Below are 16,373 nucleotides of genomic sequence, written 5' to 3' on the forward strand. Positions count from 1 at the left end.
AGTGTGATACAGAAGCTGCGTGGTGTGAATTTATTTAAACAGCAAATCACCTGACTGGACAATCTGACCGAAATGACTCTCGATATTTCCATTTGGGTTAGGGTTGGGCAAGTGATATTTTGCCATGAAGCCTCTAATTCTTAACTCTTAATGTCGTGATCAACTCCATAATTACACCATTTCTAACTTGGTTTTTAGTCAAACTTTATATTGTTTATTTGGAGGAAATTGGACTCCAATCCTTCATTGATAAGTCCAAATCGGTAGCAAAATAATAACAGGCTCAATTGGTGGGAGATCTAGAATGTAGAACTGTAGAGTGTCATCAGTATAACTGTGGTGGGCAACTTTATTATTTTGGCATAATTTGGGTTAATGTGAGCATGTCCAACTCAGGATCCAACCCTGTGGTTAAGAGGACCAAGGATGAAACCCTAGGGGGTGCTACACGTAGCTAACGGGGGCATGTACATGTTAAATAAAAGAGGACCAAGGGTCGAACCCTGGGGAACGGCAAACATGACATTAGTTCACTCAAACACATGGTTGCCAAGGGAGACGAAAGAGTCCCTGTCTTGTGAATAAGATTCCAACTTTTCCAATCCGTTAAAATCTGTAGAATTGAAATTCCCGTTTCTCGGCGAATATCAAGAACAACCTTCATAAGGATTGTGTCGCTGCTGTTAGAACGTTACTCTAAGGTAAAGGTAAGAAAACTGTTTTTCCTGCCTGTTGACGACATGGATGTTTCGCTGACCTGACCCAGATTCACATAAACATCACGTCAAACGTCGTCAGAGGAACTCCCAGAACTCTGCGTTGCCATGACAACATCTTTTAATAAGGCTGACCTGCCGAATATGTAGGTGAGTGTTTGGTCTTATGTCCATATAGTGTGTGTGTGTGTGTGTGTGTGTGTGTGAGGGTGAAAGTAGTAAATGAATAGCAGCTTGTAAAGTTAAATGGCCTTTAATAGGTTTGCTGAATATTTGGAGTAAAAACTATTTTAAACTTGGCAGCGAAAACAATTCTCGATGTTATGGTCAATAGGGATCTTTGTTTTAAAGTGCAAATCCATCAGATTGGGAGGATGACACTACAAGCCCCACAATTCCATTGGAAACTGGTAATGTGTTTTTCCAACATCCTGGTTTGCCGTTTTCTGCGCTACTGTAGGACGTTACTTACGGTACAATACAAACGGTGTATAGAACATTCTGAATACTATAATACATATAATTCATTGAATGGCTCTTTCTTATGACGTGAAGCTAAATAAAGTATCAAATAGGGTCCTTAAAATGTCAAAAGTCATGCCTTAAAAGTCATGAAATTGTGTTTAATTTGAATTTGTGAGGTCTCAATTTCATCCAAAACATTTAGTATGTATTTATTTTTGTCAAAATGAGTCAAGTTCTTTTTCATATAGTTCATTATTGAAAGACCCTATTCCTCCCTATTACTTCAGTGATTTGTCAAAAATAAATCTGTTTTAAATTTAGTAAAAGTGTGTCTGAAATTTACTTTAAATTGCATTAAACCTGTTAAATAAAATAATTACATAAACATATAAATTAAACTGAACCCTTGGGCTGTGTGTGTGTGTGTGTGTGTGTGAGAGAGAGAGAGAGAGAGAGAGAGAGGGCGAGACACTCTTAGAGAAACATCATGGGACCGTTATTGTAGTTATTGGTACCGTCAGAATATCTGGATATACTGTATCGTCCAGAGACAGCTGTGCACTGGGGCTCACAACTCCGAGTCATAGCTATATATTTTATGGTGTTCACAGTATATGGTGTATATGTTATTACATTTTTTGAATACAATTTTTATTGGTGTGTGATTTTATGATATGCTTTACGTTGCATGTAACAGTTTGACCAGAGTGTTAGTGTATTTAAAGCGGTATTACAGTATTGGTACTGAAACACGCTTCGTAGGACCTCGCAAAAAACCTTATATAAATATAATATATCACATGAAATTCATATCTGCACGGTTACAGCGTACAGCTGGTACAAGCTTAAAACATCACATCGGACCATCACCTTGAACATTGAAGGGCGGTTTCACAGACGGGTTTAATCTAATTCAGGACTAAGATAATCCTACTTAAATGCATACAAAATGCTTTTCTGAGACGTTGCTGAATTGAATGTTGTTGTTAGTTTGAAACTAGGAAGTCCCTAGACTGAGGTCATGACGAGTCACCTCCTTCTGTCTGGTCTTTGTGCTCGTCTTCATCCAGATCATCCATTTTCCCTATTGCCAAGGTCACCCTGGGGGCCCATGTCTATTAATCCAAAGGTTTCATTTAAACCATCATTTAGACCTAGGTTAGCTCTAATCTTCCTTCTGGAAATCAGACTATTTTAAACCATGACTGAGAAAGGCCATTTCAGTTAGTTCTGTAACCTCCCGCCCTGCTCCCGAGAGACTTCAGTTCCTGTCTTTTTGGGTTTCACCAGTTCACAGCTTTCAGAGTTCCAATGAAACGCAGCATCACTTCCTATCGAGTCGAATTACAATTTTCCAAGTTCCCATGGAACGCAGCACCAGTTCAAACAAATCTTCAGAGTTTCCATGGAATGCAGCATCACTTCCTACCAACGTAAGTTACAGTTTTCAGAGTTCCCACGGAACTCAGCATCGGCTCCCTCTCGTCTCGACTCGGCGCAGGTCCTCTGTCGAATCAATGACGCACACTAATGGAGTTTAGACTGCAGCGCACACACTGCTCAGCACCATGCGAAAGCCACCCCAGAGCCCCAACCTGCAGATTTATAACAAATTGGATAATGTCACAAAGCGCCCGCTGTGTCAGCAAGCGCCCGCTCCACCACCCCAGCCTGTTCCACCTCCGCAGCCCGCCCCGCTCCACCAAAGTTCTCCTACTTCCAGTAGATTGGCAACGGTTTTTCACTAATTTCTCCTCCAAATACAGATCGATGTGGATCAAATTTGGACCACAAATTTTCCAAACTGCCCCCAATCCAATGACGCCTCATTCACATCTGTGGGTTATCAATGATTTCAATCATAATATCAATGATTTAGGTTTCAGAAACAGGCAATGAGATTTGCCTGTTAGAACAAAAAAGTAAATAAGTCACATATTTCAAACTAATGACGTTATAAATGTTGACTTTGAATGTCACCATATTCACCATCAATAAATCAATTTTTATATAAGTGAATTGTGTGAACATTCTTACGTTTGCACTTTGCCAACATTATATAAAGGGAGTTTTAAACTCTCATTCGTGTAACATAACATAACACACAACATAAATGTCCAGCTGAGCAAACTGCTCGCTGTTCTGGAAAAAATCAGCTCTCCCATTTTCCAAGACATATTATGAGATGCACAGCTCACGCAGCCGCCGCTTAGGGGGAGGATCCGACTGTTGTGTGCAATTAGGGACTAGGTGTGAAGCGGCCTCAAGAGTGAATGGACATCTGTCTGGACCATCTTCACCATCAACTAGCTCTCCCCAGGGCTGTGTCCTCTCTCCTGTGCATCTTACACACAAACCACTGTCGCAGTGAGTTCGATGACCCCCACGTTGTGGTGTTTGCAGGTGACACGGTCGTAGTGAGCCCCCTGAGCAAAGCTGAAATGTCACACGGTCCTGTTGAAAATGACTTTTCAAATTGGTGTCAAGAGGCCTTTTTTAGAATTCAATTTTACAGCAGTACAGATGTATTCGGTGGGGGAAAAAGCCAACGTCGTCTTTTCTGTCTGAGGAAGCTGGCCATGTTTCAAGTGGATGACATTGTTTTACAGAGCATTTATTGAGTCACTTTTTACTCTTTCTTTCATCTGTTGCTATGCCTCTCTACATTTCAAATAGAAATATGAGCCAACGAAGGTGGTCAAGGTATTTCATGTGATTTATGTTACTTTTATGTGCTGTATGTTTTATCCTGTGTTTTTATTGTTCTACTGTTGCACAACCAATCGACCCTCTGGGGTCAAATAAAGTTGAACTTGAACTTGAACTGGATACCTTTCCAAATGACCAGTTTTAAAGGATAGTTTGCTATTTTTCATCACAGTTCTTGTTAAAATGTTGGTTTCCATCATTTTTAACCTTTCATAGCAACATCTTCCTGACACCTTCACTACTGAGAACCTTACCGCTCTTATTGAGAACCTTACCGCTCTTATTGAGAACCTTACCGCTCTTATTGAGAACCTTACCGCTCTTGTTGAGAACCTTACCGCTCTTAATGAGGACCTTACCGCTCTTATTGAGAACCTTACCGCTCTTATTGAGAACCTTACCGCTCTTGTTGAGAACCTTACCGCTCTTATTGAGAACCTTACCGCTCTTGTTGAGAACCTTACCGCTCTTATTGAGAACCTTACCGCTCTTGTTGAGAACTTTACCGCTCTTAATGAGGACCTTACCGCTCTTATTGAGAACCTTACTGCTCTTAATGAGAATCTTACCGCTCTTATTGAGGACCTTACCACTCTTAATGAGGACCTTACCGCTCTTATTGAGAAACTTACCGCTCTTACTGAGGACCTTACTGCTCTTAATGAGAAACTTACCGCTCTTATTGACAAACTTACCACTCTTATTGAGGACCTTACCGCTCTTATTGAGGACCTTACCGCTCTTATTGAGAAACTTACCGCTCTTATTGAGGACCTTACCGCTCTTATTGAGGACCTTACCGCTCTTATTGAGAACCTTAACGTCTTATTTAGAACCTTACCGCTCTTATTTAGAACCTTACCGCTCTTATTGAGAACCTTACCGCTCTTACGGAGAACCTTACCGCTCTTACTGAGAACCTTACCGCTCTTACTGAGGACCTTACCGCTCTTATTGAGGACCTTACCGCTCCTATTGAGAAACTTACCGCTCTTATTGAGAAACTTACCGCTCTTATGGAGAACCTTACCGGTCTTATTGAGAACCTTACCGGTCCTATTGAGAACCTTACCGGTCCTATTGAGAAACTTACCGCTCTTATTGAGAAACTTACCGCTCTTACTGAGAACCTTACCGCTCTTATTGAGAACCTTACCGCTCTTATTGAGAACCTTACCAGTCTTACTGAGGACCTTACCGGTCTTATTGAGGACCTTACCGCTCTTATTGAGAAACTTACCGCTCTTATTGAGAACCTTACCGCTCTTATTGAGAACCTTACCGGTCTTACTGAGGACCTTACCGCTCTTATTGAGAAACTTACCGCTCTTATTGAGAACCTTACCGGTCTTACTGAGGACCTTACCGCTCTTATTGAGAAACTTACCGCTCGTATTGAGGACATTACCGTTCTTATTGAGAAACTTACCGCTCTTATTGAAGATCTTACCGCTCTTATTAAGAACCTTACCGCTCTTATTGAGAAACTTACCGCTCTTATTGAGGACCTTACCGCTCTTATTGAGAACCTTAACGTCTTATTGAGAACCTTACCGCTCTTATTGAGAACCTTAACGTCTTATTGAGAACCTTACCGCTGTTATTGAGAACCCTACCGCTCTTATTGAGGACCTTAACCGTCTTATTTAGAACCTTACCACTCTTCTTGAGAAATGTGTTGAGAACTGAGAAACTGAGAATAGATGTATTGAGAACTGAGAAACTGAGAAACTTACCGCTCTTATTGAGAAACTTACTGCTCTTACGTAGAAACTTACCGCTCTTATTGAGAAACTTACCACTCTTCTGCAGCTTCTTACTGTGCCTAAATGCCATCCAATGGGGCAAAAGTTGAGGCAGAAGACAGAAAACACAATCTGCCATTAGAAAATGGAAAACTCACATTATAGTCAGACAGTTTTTATGCTATACTGGAAACAATGGTCTTAAACCGTGCATTTTATCACATTTTCCAAGATATTATTGAATCTATTGGCCACATGATAATGCAAATGACAGAGATTAGAAACAGGAAGTTGAAGTCACTTCTCTCTGGCAACCTGCCAATATCAAATGTGGTATTACTGTTATTCAAAACATACCAAAAAACAATGGAACTATCCTTTTACCATTACTACCACAAACACAAACATGAAGTGAACCAATTTTGGACCAATATAAGACATGTTTAATTATATTGCATTCTATCATTTCAAAGTCACTCTAGGATACAAATAATAAAAACCTTTTCCAAAAAAAATGCGTAAATACCCTGGAATTCAAAACCCTCACCCCGTCTCCCCTCCCTGTGTATTGTCCTGTCAGAATGAGGTCGGAGGAGGATCTGACTGTTTAGAACTTTTATCAGATGGAACTCGAAGTCAGAGTCGTCTTCTCCGTGTTTGGCGAAGGGCGCGGGGCTCCGCCGGCCGTCCGTGTTTAGAGACAAGGCCTGTTTGACACACGCCAGGAATGTGCGCACGTCAGTGTGTGCACGTGAGTGTGCTGTGTATACGTCTGGAACATGAGTCCGCGCGCGACCCTCCCTGTTGGACTTTCGGCTTCCCTCGAAACGCAGGATGGGAGGAAGGTAGAGTAGAGCTTCCCAGCATCCTTTCAGCCACGGCACACTTCTTGGAATGAAATAATCCCAGGGGGCTAAACTATGATCCTAGTAACCGCTAAAAAACAGCAGAAACATGGAGAACTGGGCTTTGTTATTATGGCCGACTAATAGTCAGTGATGCAAGACTCACAGACGATTCGGAGTGAATCCTCCACCTAGAAACTGAAGATATTTACTGAACTAAATTAAAGGTCAAGACATTTGGCCACAATTCACATTGAATGTGACCGCATTCTGCATTTGCCTTCCAACAAAATAAATAGCTTTGACAGAATTGAATTATTCTTGTGAGAATTCCGTTCCCAACTCGGATCCACGAGGCCTCCTTTGCCCACCGCGCGTTCCAACAACTGAACCAAACCAACGGAGAAGAGTCTGACTCGTCGAAAGACTCTTTGCACAGAGTGACTCGCCGAGAACCGAATCTCCAAAACGAGCTCAACCTTTCGTCACTGAGAATAGTCGTCCCTTCCGGAGTGAAACTACCAGAGAGCTGCTGTTCTGCTGGAACTGATCACTTCAGTCTAGCCTTGCAGTTTTGATCTTGCAACACAAGAGCTAGTTCCCTCCACCCCTCCTCAGGCTGGAACAGAAAACATCCTCCTTCTCCATCCTCCACTTCCTCCTCCCCAAGTAGGAACTTCCCCTTTAAGATCCCTCCCTGTCTCTCCCTCCCCCTTCTCCCTCTGCCGCTCCCTCCCCCCTCTCTCCCCTCTCCCCCACTCCCCCACTCTCTACCTCCCTCTCCCTCTCCCTCCCTCTCTTCCTCTCCCTCCCTCTCTACCTCCCTCTCCCTCTCTCTCCCCCTCTCCCTCCCTCTCTTCCTCTCCCTCCCCCTTCTCCCTCTCTCCCCTCTCCCCCAACCTCTCCCTCCCTCTCTTCCTCTCCCTCCCCCTTCTCCCGCTCTCCCCTCTCCCCCTCTCTCTACCTCCCTCTCCCTCTCTCTCCCTCCCACTCTCTCCCTCTCCCTCCCTCTCTCTCCCTCCCCCCCTTTCCCTCTCTGTCCCTCCCCTCTCTCTCCTCCTCCCTCACCCCCCCCCCCCCTCTCTCTCTGATGCCGTGCAGAATATGTGCAGAGGAGGAACTTTCTTTACTTTTTAATTTGCAGAAAAACTACAACAAAACAAACCCTTTGGGGAAAAAAATAATGAAAGAGAAGATTTATTTTATTTTATTTTATTGGACGAGGACGTTCTGCCTTTATACATCTGTCTCCAGACTGAAGTGGTAAGTTGTAGGTGTGTGTGTGTAGGTGTGTGTGTGTGTGCGTGCGTGTGTGTGACAACTGGTTGAATTGTGGCAGAAAAACCCACATTGAATTCCATTCAAGCTGTTTACAAAAGGAGAAAAGATAATTAATTAACAAAGATTAAACAAAATATATATAGATAAAATACAGTAAAAATGAAAATAAAATTATGAAATACAAACAGGAATTAAAGATCCACAAAATAAGCATTACCCATAATCTACACAAAACCAAGTGCAAAAAGTATACTTAAATGTGTTATCTGGAAGTATACATATACATGGTAAACTTTAGTATACATTGAATGTGTTCACAATGAATATACTTAAGTTATGTTAAATTGAAACCACTTAAATTCTGCTTAGTGTATTAGAAGTTGTACTTAGTGTGTTTGATGCATTCCCTTGTGTGTTAAAAGTTGTACTTAGTGTGTTAGAGGTATAACCTTATGTGTTAGAAGTTGTACTTTGTGTATTAGAGGTATTACCTTGTGTGTTAGAAGTTCTACTTAGTGTATTACAGGTATTACCTTGTGTGTTAGAAGTTCTACTTAGTGTGTTAGAAGTTGTACTTAGTGTGTTAGAGGTATAACCTTGTGTGTTAGAAGTTCTACTTAGTGTATTAGAGGTATTACTTTGTGTTTTAGAAGTTCTACTTAGTGTGTTAGAGGTTTGTTAGAAGTTCTACTTAGTGTATTAGAGGTATAACCTTGTGTATTAGAAGTTCTACTTAGTGTGTTCGATGCATTACCTTGTGTGTTAGCAGTTCTACTAAGTGTGTTAGAGGTATTACCTTATGTATTAGAAGATATACTTAGTGTGTTAGAGGTTCGTTAGAGGTTCTACTAAGTGTGTTAGCGGTATTACCTTGTGTATAAGAAGTTCTACTTTGTGTGTGAGAGGTTTGTTAGAAGTTCTACTTAGTGTATTAGAGGTATTACCTTGTGTATTAGAAGTTCTACTTAGTGTGTTCGATGCATTACCTTGTGTGTTAGAAGTTCGTCTTACTGTGTTAGAGGTATTACCTTGTGTGTTAGAATTCATGCTTAAGATGTGCTTAAATATATCAAAAATATATTTTTCATGTATTTTCGGTTTTCACAACCGCAATAGCACGCTTCTAACAAGTATACTAAAGTAGAGCTTTAAATGAGGTTAATATTTCAATATACTTTTAATGACAAGTATACCAAAACTGTACTTAAAGCAGCAATATGTAACCTTTGGTATTTGGGATTTGGCACCCCTATAGTTTCTGCGTGCAATTGCACTTTTACACCACTGTCGTAAAACTCGGCTCGGTGTCCGAAAACAATTTATTTTTCCGGACAAATTTCAACCTTATCAGTGACGTTTCAATAACAGTCTATATTACAAACGCAAATATAATGTACACCTAGGTTACAGCGCCGCTTGCCGCTTCAGAAAGCACTCAGATCACTATGGGATGTCCACTTCCTCCATCTCAAGGTCACTGAATAGAGGCATAATTCCATATTTCAAATCATCATAATGTGGTGATTTATCCTGTTATTTCATTTTTATTTGACCACATAGCCTTGCAGCCACTGGAAACCCAAGAAAGCATAGAACTGTGCTTATTATTATGGCCAAATCGAAAAAACAAACCCGAATTTTCTAGCCGAGTGACTTGTCAAGGACCGAATATCAACTTTATAGTCTAACCTTTCATCTTTAGGGCTAGTTGTCACTTTCAGAGTGAAACCTGCAATTTTGATCTCGCAACACAAGAGCTCTTTTTCATTTTTATTTTTTATTTTTTTTATCTTGAGGAGAATTTGAAGCATTTTTTACGGCATCACCTGGTGAGCTCTCACGGCACAGTAGAGCGGTCGTAAACCGCTGCAGCTTAAGGCAGTTCAAAGAGAACAGATGACATTCGTAGTGTACTGCAAATGAAGGTATTATAACAGAGTATAACATATAACAATATAAACAACAATTTACAATATAACAACATAAGAGGAAATTAGTGCAAAATATATAATGAAAACTCTGGCCAAAGTGACTCCTCCTGTTTCCCATTAGGAGATTTATCAAGCCTTTTTGGATGTTTGTCAGCCGAGAAAGCAGCAGTGTAAATTCTCTCTGGATATTTGAACGTGTTGCTTCATTTACATTTAGAGGCATTCTCATGGTGTCATATAAAAATATAAAATGAACCGATGGGGCTTCGGAATCAATGGCAGTGAATGGGCTTCATGGAACGGAAACTAAGACGTTGTGAAACCAGAGTCTGGACTCGTCAATTATTCACGGGTGGTTGTCTGACTTTCATAAGCAGAGCTGTTCACATTTGATACTCTATTGTTTGTTAACACACCACGCAGCCTACCCTATTTAATGGAAAATATTTTTTAATTATATATTTTTAAATATATACAAATATATTTTTATATATTATAAAATACATTTTCTATATATATATTGATGTATAATATATTTTAGAAATGTTATTTTATCTTATCTCCTTTTCTGTTTTTCCTTGTACACAGTCGTACATCTACGCTGAAAAAAAAAAAGAGTTACATTTATTTGTGAATGCAATTACAAATCATTAGAATAACAAATATGACAGCTGTGAGTAAACAGATGACAGAGAGAGGGAGACCACAGCTGGTCTTGGAATAAAGGTAAAGCTTGTCCTGTAGGAAGGTCTACTAGGTCCTGCAAGAAGGTCTACAGTTGTTCCCGGAAAAAGGTCTAGAACTGGTTCTGTAAGAAGATCTACAGCTGGTCTTGTAAGAAAATCTACAGTTGGTCCTGTAGGAAGGACTACAGCTGATCCTGTAGGAAGTTATACAGCCCGTCATGGAGGAAGGACTGCAGCTGGTGCTGTATGAAGGTCTACAGCTGGTCCTGTAGGAGGGACTACTGTTGGTCCTGTAGAAAGGTCTACAGATGGTCCCTGAGGAAGGACTACAGCTGGTCCTACAAGAAGGACAATAGCAGGCCATATAGGAAGGACTACAGCTGGTCCTGTAAGAAGGACTTCCCCTGGTCCTGTAGGAATAACTACAGGAGAGTTTTGACTCCAATTGACTCCAATTGTTGTTTGTCTGGAATCCGTGGTTGAAGGAAGAATCAGCAGTCCCACAGTTAGAGAAGGTTTTTAGGGAGTGGGCAGGAGTTGGTGCAGAGGAAACAAACTCTGATTAGGAAAGAGAAGTGCTTGAAAACCCTTATTGGTTCGAGAGGGTCTGTTTACCATTAATCTCCTATTTTGGACTTGTGTTGGTCCTGTGTGTCCCTACAGCATTCCTCATGACCTTGATGGGAGCAGAAAAGATCTCTAGGCGGGAGAAGATCTGGAGATTTCAGCTACGATGGACCACAACCACACCCACCTGCTCCTCTCATGGGAGCAGCTGATCTACTCCATCACTGTGCCCCTGTCTACCTCCATCATCCTGGCAAACCTGGTCATCATCCTGGGCATCGCCTGCAACAGGCAGCTCCACAACACACCCAACTACTTCTTCCTCAGCCTCCTAGTTGCCGACATGTGCACAGGTGTGGCACTGCCGTTCATACCCTGGATGGGCCTGAACCGGGAGCTGAGCTTCGGCTCCTGCCTGGTGGCCCACATTTTCCCTAACTTCCTCTTCCTGGCTTTCCTCTTCAACCTGGTAATGGTTCACTACGAGCGCTACACCTGCATCGTCAGCCCGCTGCACTACAGAAGCCTCTGGGTGCACCGCAGCTTCCCTGTCGCCCTGCTAGTAGCGTGGGCGCCGCCCCTGCTCTACGCCTCGCTGCCGGCCTTCGGCTGGAACAGCTGGACCGGAGCGGACTGGAACGGTTGCTGTGCGGGCGGGGCCGCAGCTGCCACGCTGGCGGAGTGTTCAGCCAACGGAACGTCGTGCTGCTCGTATAGCCGCGTCTTCCCCAACAGCTTCATCTACCTGGAGGTGTACGGGCTGGTGCTTCCAGCCATCCTGGCCATGGCCGCCATGACGGGCAGGGTGCTGTGGATCACACGGGGACAACTGAGGAACATCTGCCGCCTCCACCGCTCGGTGGAGCGCGGCGCCCAGCCGTCGGATCGCGAGCAGAGGCTCAACCTGCGGTACGTGCGCTGCGTAGCGGCCGTGTCGCTCACCTTCCTGGCGTGCTGGATGCCCTACATCATCTACATGCATGTGTGTGTGGCCTTCCTGCTGAGCGACACCAAGTGGAGCTCCACCACCCACATCGTGCTCTCCTGCACGGGCATCGGCAGCATGACTGTGGTGCCGCTGGTGCTGGGCCTCGCCAACAGGAAGTACACAGAGCCTGCCAGCAAACTGCTGCAGAAGCTCAGAGACCGCTGGAGGCGGAGTCTACAGCAAACGGAGGAAATGTCGCTCTAGGGAAACTCTACCGGCGACTACTCAAGGTTGCGACGGCAGACAGAAAGTTCGAGATCGCTTTCAGAACGAGTCCAACGGGATGACAAGGATGAATCACAGCCTCAAACTTGGATGTTTTTTCGGTGTTTTCTGAAGCTTTGATCAGTTCACGACCACAGGACTCACTTTCAACTGACTTGAAAGGATGAAATAGATTTGGATAGAGTTCAGTCGATTGGTGAAAGCGTCATCAAGATTGATTGACTCAAAATTAGACACCAGCAAAGGTGCAGAAGAAGATCATGTTTCATAATATATTCTGGTATATTGTGAAGCGCTGGATGAAGTTGTTTTTAGCTTCATGAGGTCACATCAGACAGGTACAGAGTCGGTGACATCTGAAAAAGGAAAGCGAGCTTCATGTGGAAGTAAAAGCTAAGGTTTCACTTCCTTTTCCGTCCTAAACTTCACTAGTCTAGTTTGAATTAAGATTTCATCGAAGACAACATGAAATCGCATTTTTTATGTTGCATTGAAACAAATATGCAAGGACAGTTAAGTTATTTCTAAATTTGAATGGAACAAGATTAAGAGGGACGTACAGTATTTATGATATGATATGATGTGATTTTCATCTTACTGTTTTTCGGGCGATCTTGAGATGATGTGGAGTACGTTGGGACTCCACTCTGATTGAATCATTCAAATTAAATTGATTTGCATCAGAATAAAAAGTACAATAAAGGTGTGAATCACTGAAGTGTCTGCAGAACCTCATATCATGGATGTTTATCTGTATATGTATGTCTTTGTATGTAGTATGAGTGTGTGTGTGTGTGTGTGTGTGTGTGTGTGTGTGTGTGTGTGTGTGTGTGTGTGTGTGTGTGTGTGTATACTGCACATTCATTGCGTGTGTGTGTGTTTAAGTATATATATATATATATAATGGGTGTTGATTTCAATAAAAACTTAAAAGAACATATATGATAACATATTTTGATTATTATTATTATTACTGTTATTATTACTGTTTCTTCTTTCTTCTTCTTATTATTATTATTATAGACATACTATTGCGATAAATTGATTACTGATTGATTTATGGTGATGATTTAATTTTGAGACATGTAAGAAACAATAGACCAGAAACACAAGAAATAAAAATATACTTCTTCTACTACTACTACTACAACTACTACTACTACTACTACTACTACTACTACTACTACTACGGCGGTGTGGCGGTGAGACGCGCTCTATAGGCACCACCTGATGGACAAAACATGTAACTGCGTTTGGTTTAAAACGAAAACACTCCCATTTAGTCAAGGCACGTCACACCTTATTTATAAAGCGCATTTCATAGGTCGACACATTGATCAGGTAAAGGAGAAAAAATATTCAATAACTATTTAAATATTCGATCATTATACAAGAGAATTATGAAGAGGAATGTTTATGTTTTATTTGGCCTGCTGGAGTTAAATGTTAAAAGGGGTAAGAAATTGAATAATAATTAGATGAATGATTAGGTTAGGGTAGGATTTTATTTAAATAGCTCTTTCCCTAATGCGCAGCTAAGACACTTTACATTAAAATCACACGGAATGAAACAATGCATAAAGAGGTTACATGTGATAATAAAGAGTACACTTTTAACATCACATAGTAGCAGACACCAGTTGCAGACTGGTTTGTACTGGGTATTTTATTATATTTATTTATTATTAACAGACAACATCTTTGACATTGTAGCTCAAGTTGTATATTTTTATAAACCTTGTGATGCCATAATTTACACTTGACAAATGACACCAGCTTACAATAAAGTATTGCAAAATATTTCATACACAAGATGTGTTATTATTTTATTATTTTTATTTTTCACAAGTATAATACACAACAATTCACAAACAGAGCAGCTAAGCTACAATATTAGGGAAAAATCCTAGACTTTTTGACAAATGTTAATCATTTTCACAGCTTATTTTGTTATAGTAGAATTCAAAATTGTTTGTTTGAAGGCAGTAATATCTTCTTAAAAGGATGCAAGTCAACGTTTCTTTTTTATAGATTTATATTTGTGTAAACTATTTTTTTTCCATGAGAAATATACTTTTTTTTTGTTTCTAACGTATTTCGTCACGCGCGTTGACGTATATATATATAAAATGTATATATTATATATATATGTGTGTGTGTGTGTGTGTGTGTGTGTGTATGTGTGTGTGTATATATGTATATAAAAATATATATTTATACACACACACACATATATATACATAAAATGTATATATATACAGTATATATATACTGTATATGTATACTGTATATATATGTGCGTATGTGTGTATATATATATATTAATATATATTTATACACACACACACACACATATTACAATATATATACGTCAACGTGCGTGATGACGTAACACGTTAGAAAAGCACCGTTGTCAGCCGTTGTCCAATTTTATTTAATGTTATATTTCTCATAGAAATAAAATATTTACACACACACACACACGCACACACACACACACACACACACACATATATATATATACACACACTGTATACATCTGTATACAATGCACTGTGCCTTTATTTCCATTTCCCCATTGCGCATTTATTTCCCATTTGTCCCCCAACACTGTCAAAAATATCCGATAAGGCCTGTGGACCTTTTTTTTTGTCCGAGTAGAACAATCACTCCGTCCACTCAGAAGAAATACTCCCATGTCACACAAATGTAAATAATGAAGGAAAACTACATGAATCCAGAGTGTTTATACAGCCTCCTGCAGTATATAGGAGCTGTCACTGATTCTGTCTTATACTGCCTGCAAATACCATTTGCTTTTATTTACTTGTACATGCCCGAGATAGTAGGTCGCCACACTTCATTTTCTTTATTTTAAGGACATTGACACACAGTACTATAAACGTGTATGACAGAACTTTACGTGAACACTGAGCAACTTTATGAAACGGTACCTCCCCGTCCGCGGTATCCAGATCCCGGGGCTGCTGTGGCCCCTGTAGACCGCCAGGTGTCCCCGTGCTCTGCGTTTCCAGGGCCCCGGAACGTTGGCTCTTGTTTTTTTTTTTCTCGGCACAAACCGGAAGAAAGCCCCAAAGCCTCACAGGGCTTCCGCCGCCCGTCACTGCTATTAGTTAAAAACAACAACAACAACAACAACAACAACAGAAAAAGCGCAAATAACGTGTCGGCAATAGCTTGTTAACGCCTCAAAAAAACAAACAAAAAAAAAACAACAAAAAAAGACGTGTTACTTTTTGATGCGTTACCACAACGGTTTTTGTTTTTTTTTATTATGTCTATCGTCATCGATGACGTAAACGCGTTAAAACACACACACACACACACCCCCCCCCAAAAAAAACCCGACACGTTAACGCCTTCAAAACTGACACGTCACTGTCGCCGCAGGGTTGTTCCATTCTTGTCCAATAGAGCGACAGAACGGAAGTCTGAGGAACACTGATTATTTCCCTTTTCTTCCATTTCTGTTCATTGTGATTGTGGTTGTGCTTTGAACCTCAGCCTTGCTATATTTGACAACAACATAGATTTGTGGTCCTCAGTTCTGAGTCATGTTTGAACTATGTCAAGATGTCTTGTCTTGTACCTGACTGTATGTATTTAATACTTGTTTAGTGCAATTGGTTTATCCTCTTCTATCCAGCTTAGAACTTGGAGAATAGCTCTTCGGCTGTTGCTGTTCCCGACCAACCGTAGCCGCAAGCCAAAATATGAGGTTATGGCTCACATTTAGTGCTTTTAGTAAACTTCATCAGGATGATGCTGTTTATCCCATTCAATATTCAAAAACAATCATTTCCAAATCGGCGTCTGCTTGTAATGTTACCAGTCACATGTTTCTTCCATCAACTGATGATCCTGTGATGTTTTGACATGGACTTAGAAGGGGGGTACATTTGCCTTACACAATTTCTCCAGAGGAAAACATCTGTATATATATTTTTTTCTTTTAAATAGATGAAATTGTTTCCTATTTCCTGTTGCGATGTTACAGATGAGGTAAATGATGACAGGCGGCGCAGCGCTCCGCTCAACAATGTAATGGGGGGGGTTTTGTCTGGAATACTCTGAGCTCACTGTAAACAAAAGGGATGAGTCAGCAGTGGGCTACAGTTGGAGAAGTGGTCATGGAGGTCATGGAGGTCATGGAGGTCGCTTCCTTCGCTCACTTTCTCAGGGACACGCACAAGC

The 16,373-nt window shown here is 41.1% G+C and overlaps 1 protein-coding gene across 1 annotated transcript; it reads left to right on the top strand.

The window, feature by feature from the left end:
• Window positions 1-7,679: 7,679 nt before the first annotated feature.
• LOC307247694 (G-protein coupled bile acid receptor 1-like) lies at window positions 7,680-12,137 on the top strand (the record flags this gene model as incomplete). The annotated part of the gene is made up of 2 exons (XM_080023817.1): window positions 7,680-7,743; window positions 11,042-12,137. The coding sequence occupies exon 2, from the start codon at window positions 11,112-11,114 to the stop codon at window positions 12,135-12,137; it is 1,026 nt and encodes a 341-aa protein (XP_079879943.1). The 5' UTR covers window positions 7,680-7,743; window positions 11,042-11,111.
• Between the last annotated feature and the right edge of the window lie 4,236 nt (window positions 12,138-16,373).

Source organism: Zeus faber (genome assembly GCF_960531495.2).
Source record: "Zeus faber genome assembly, chromosome: 2".
NCBI classification, from domain to species: domain Eukaryota; kingdom Metazoa; phylum Chordata; class Actinopteri; order Zeiformes; family Zeidae; genus Zeus; species Zeus faber.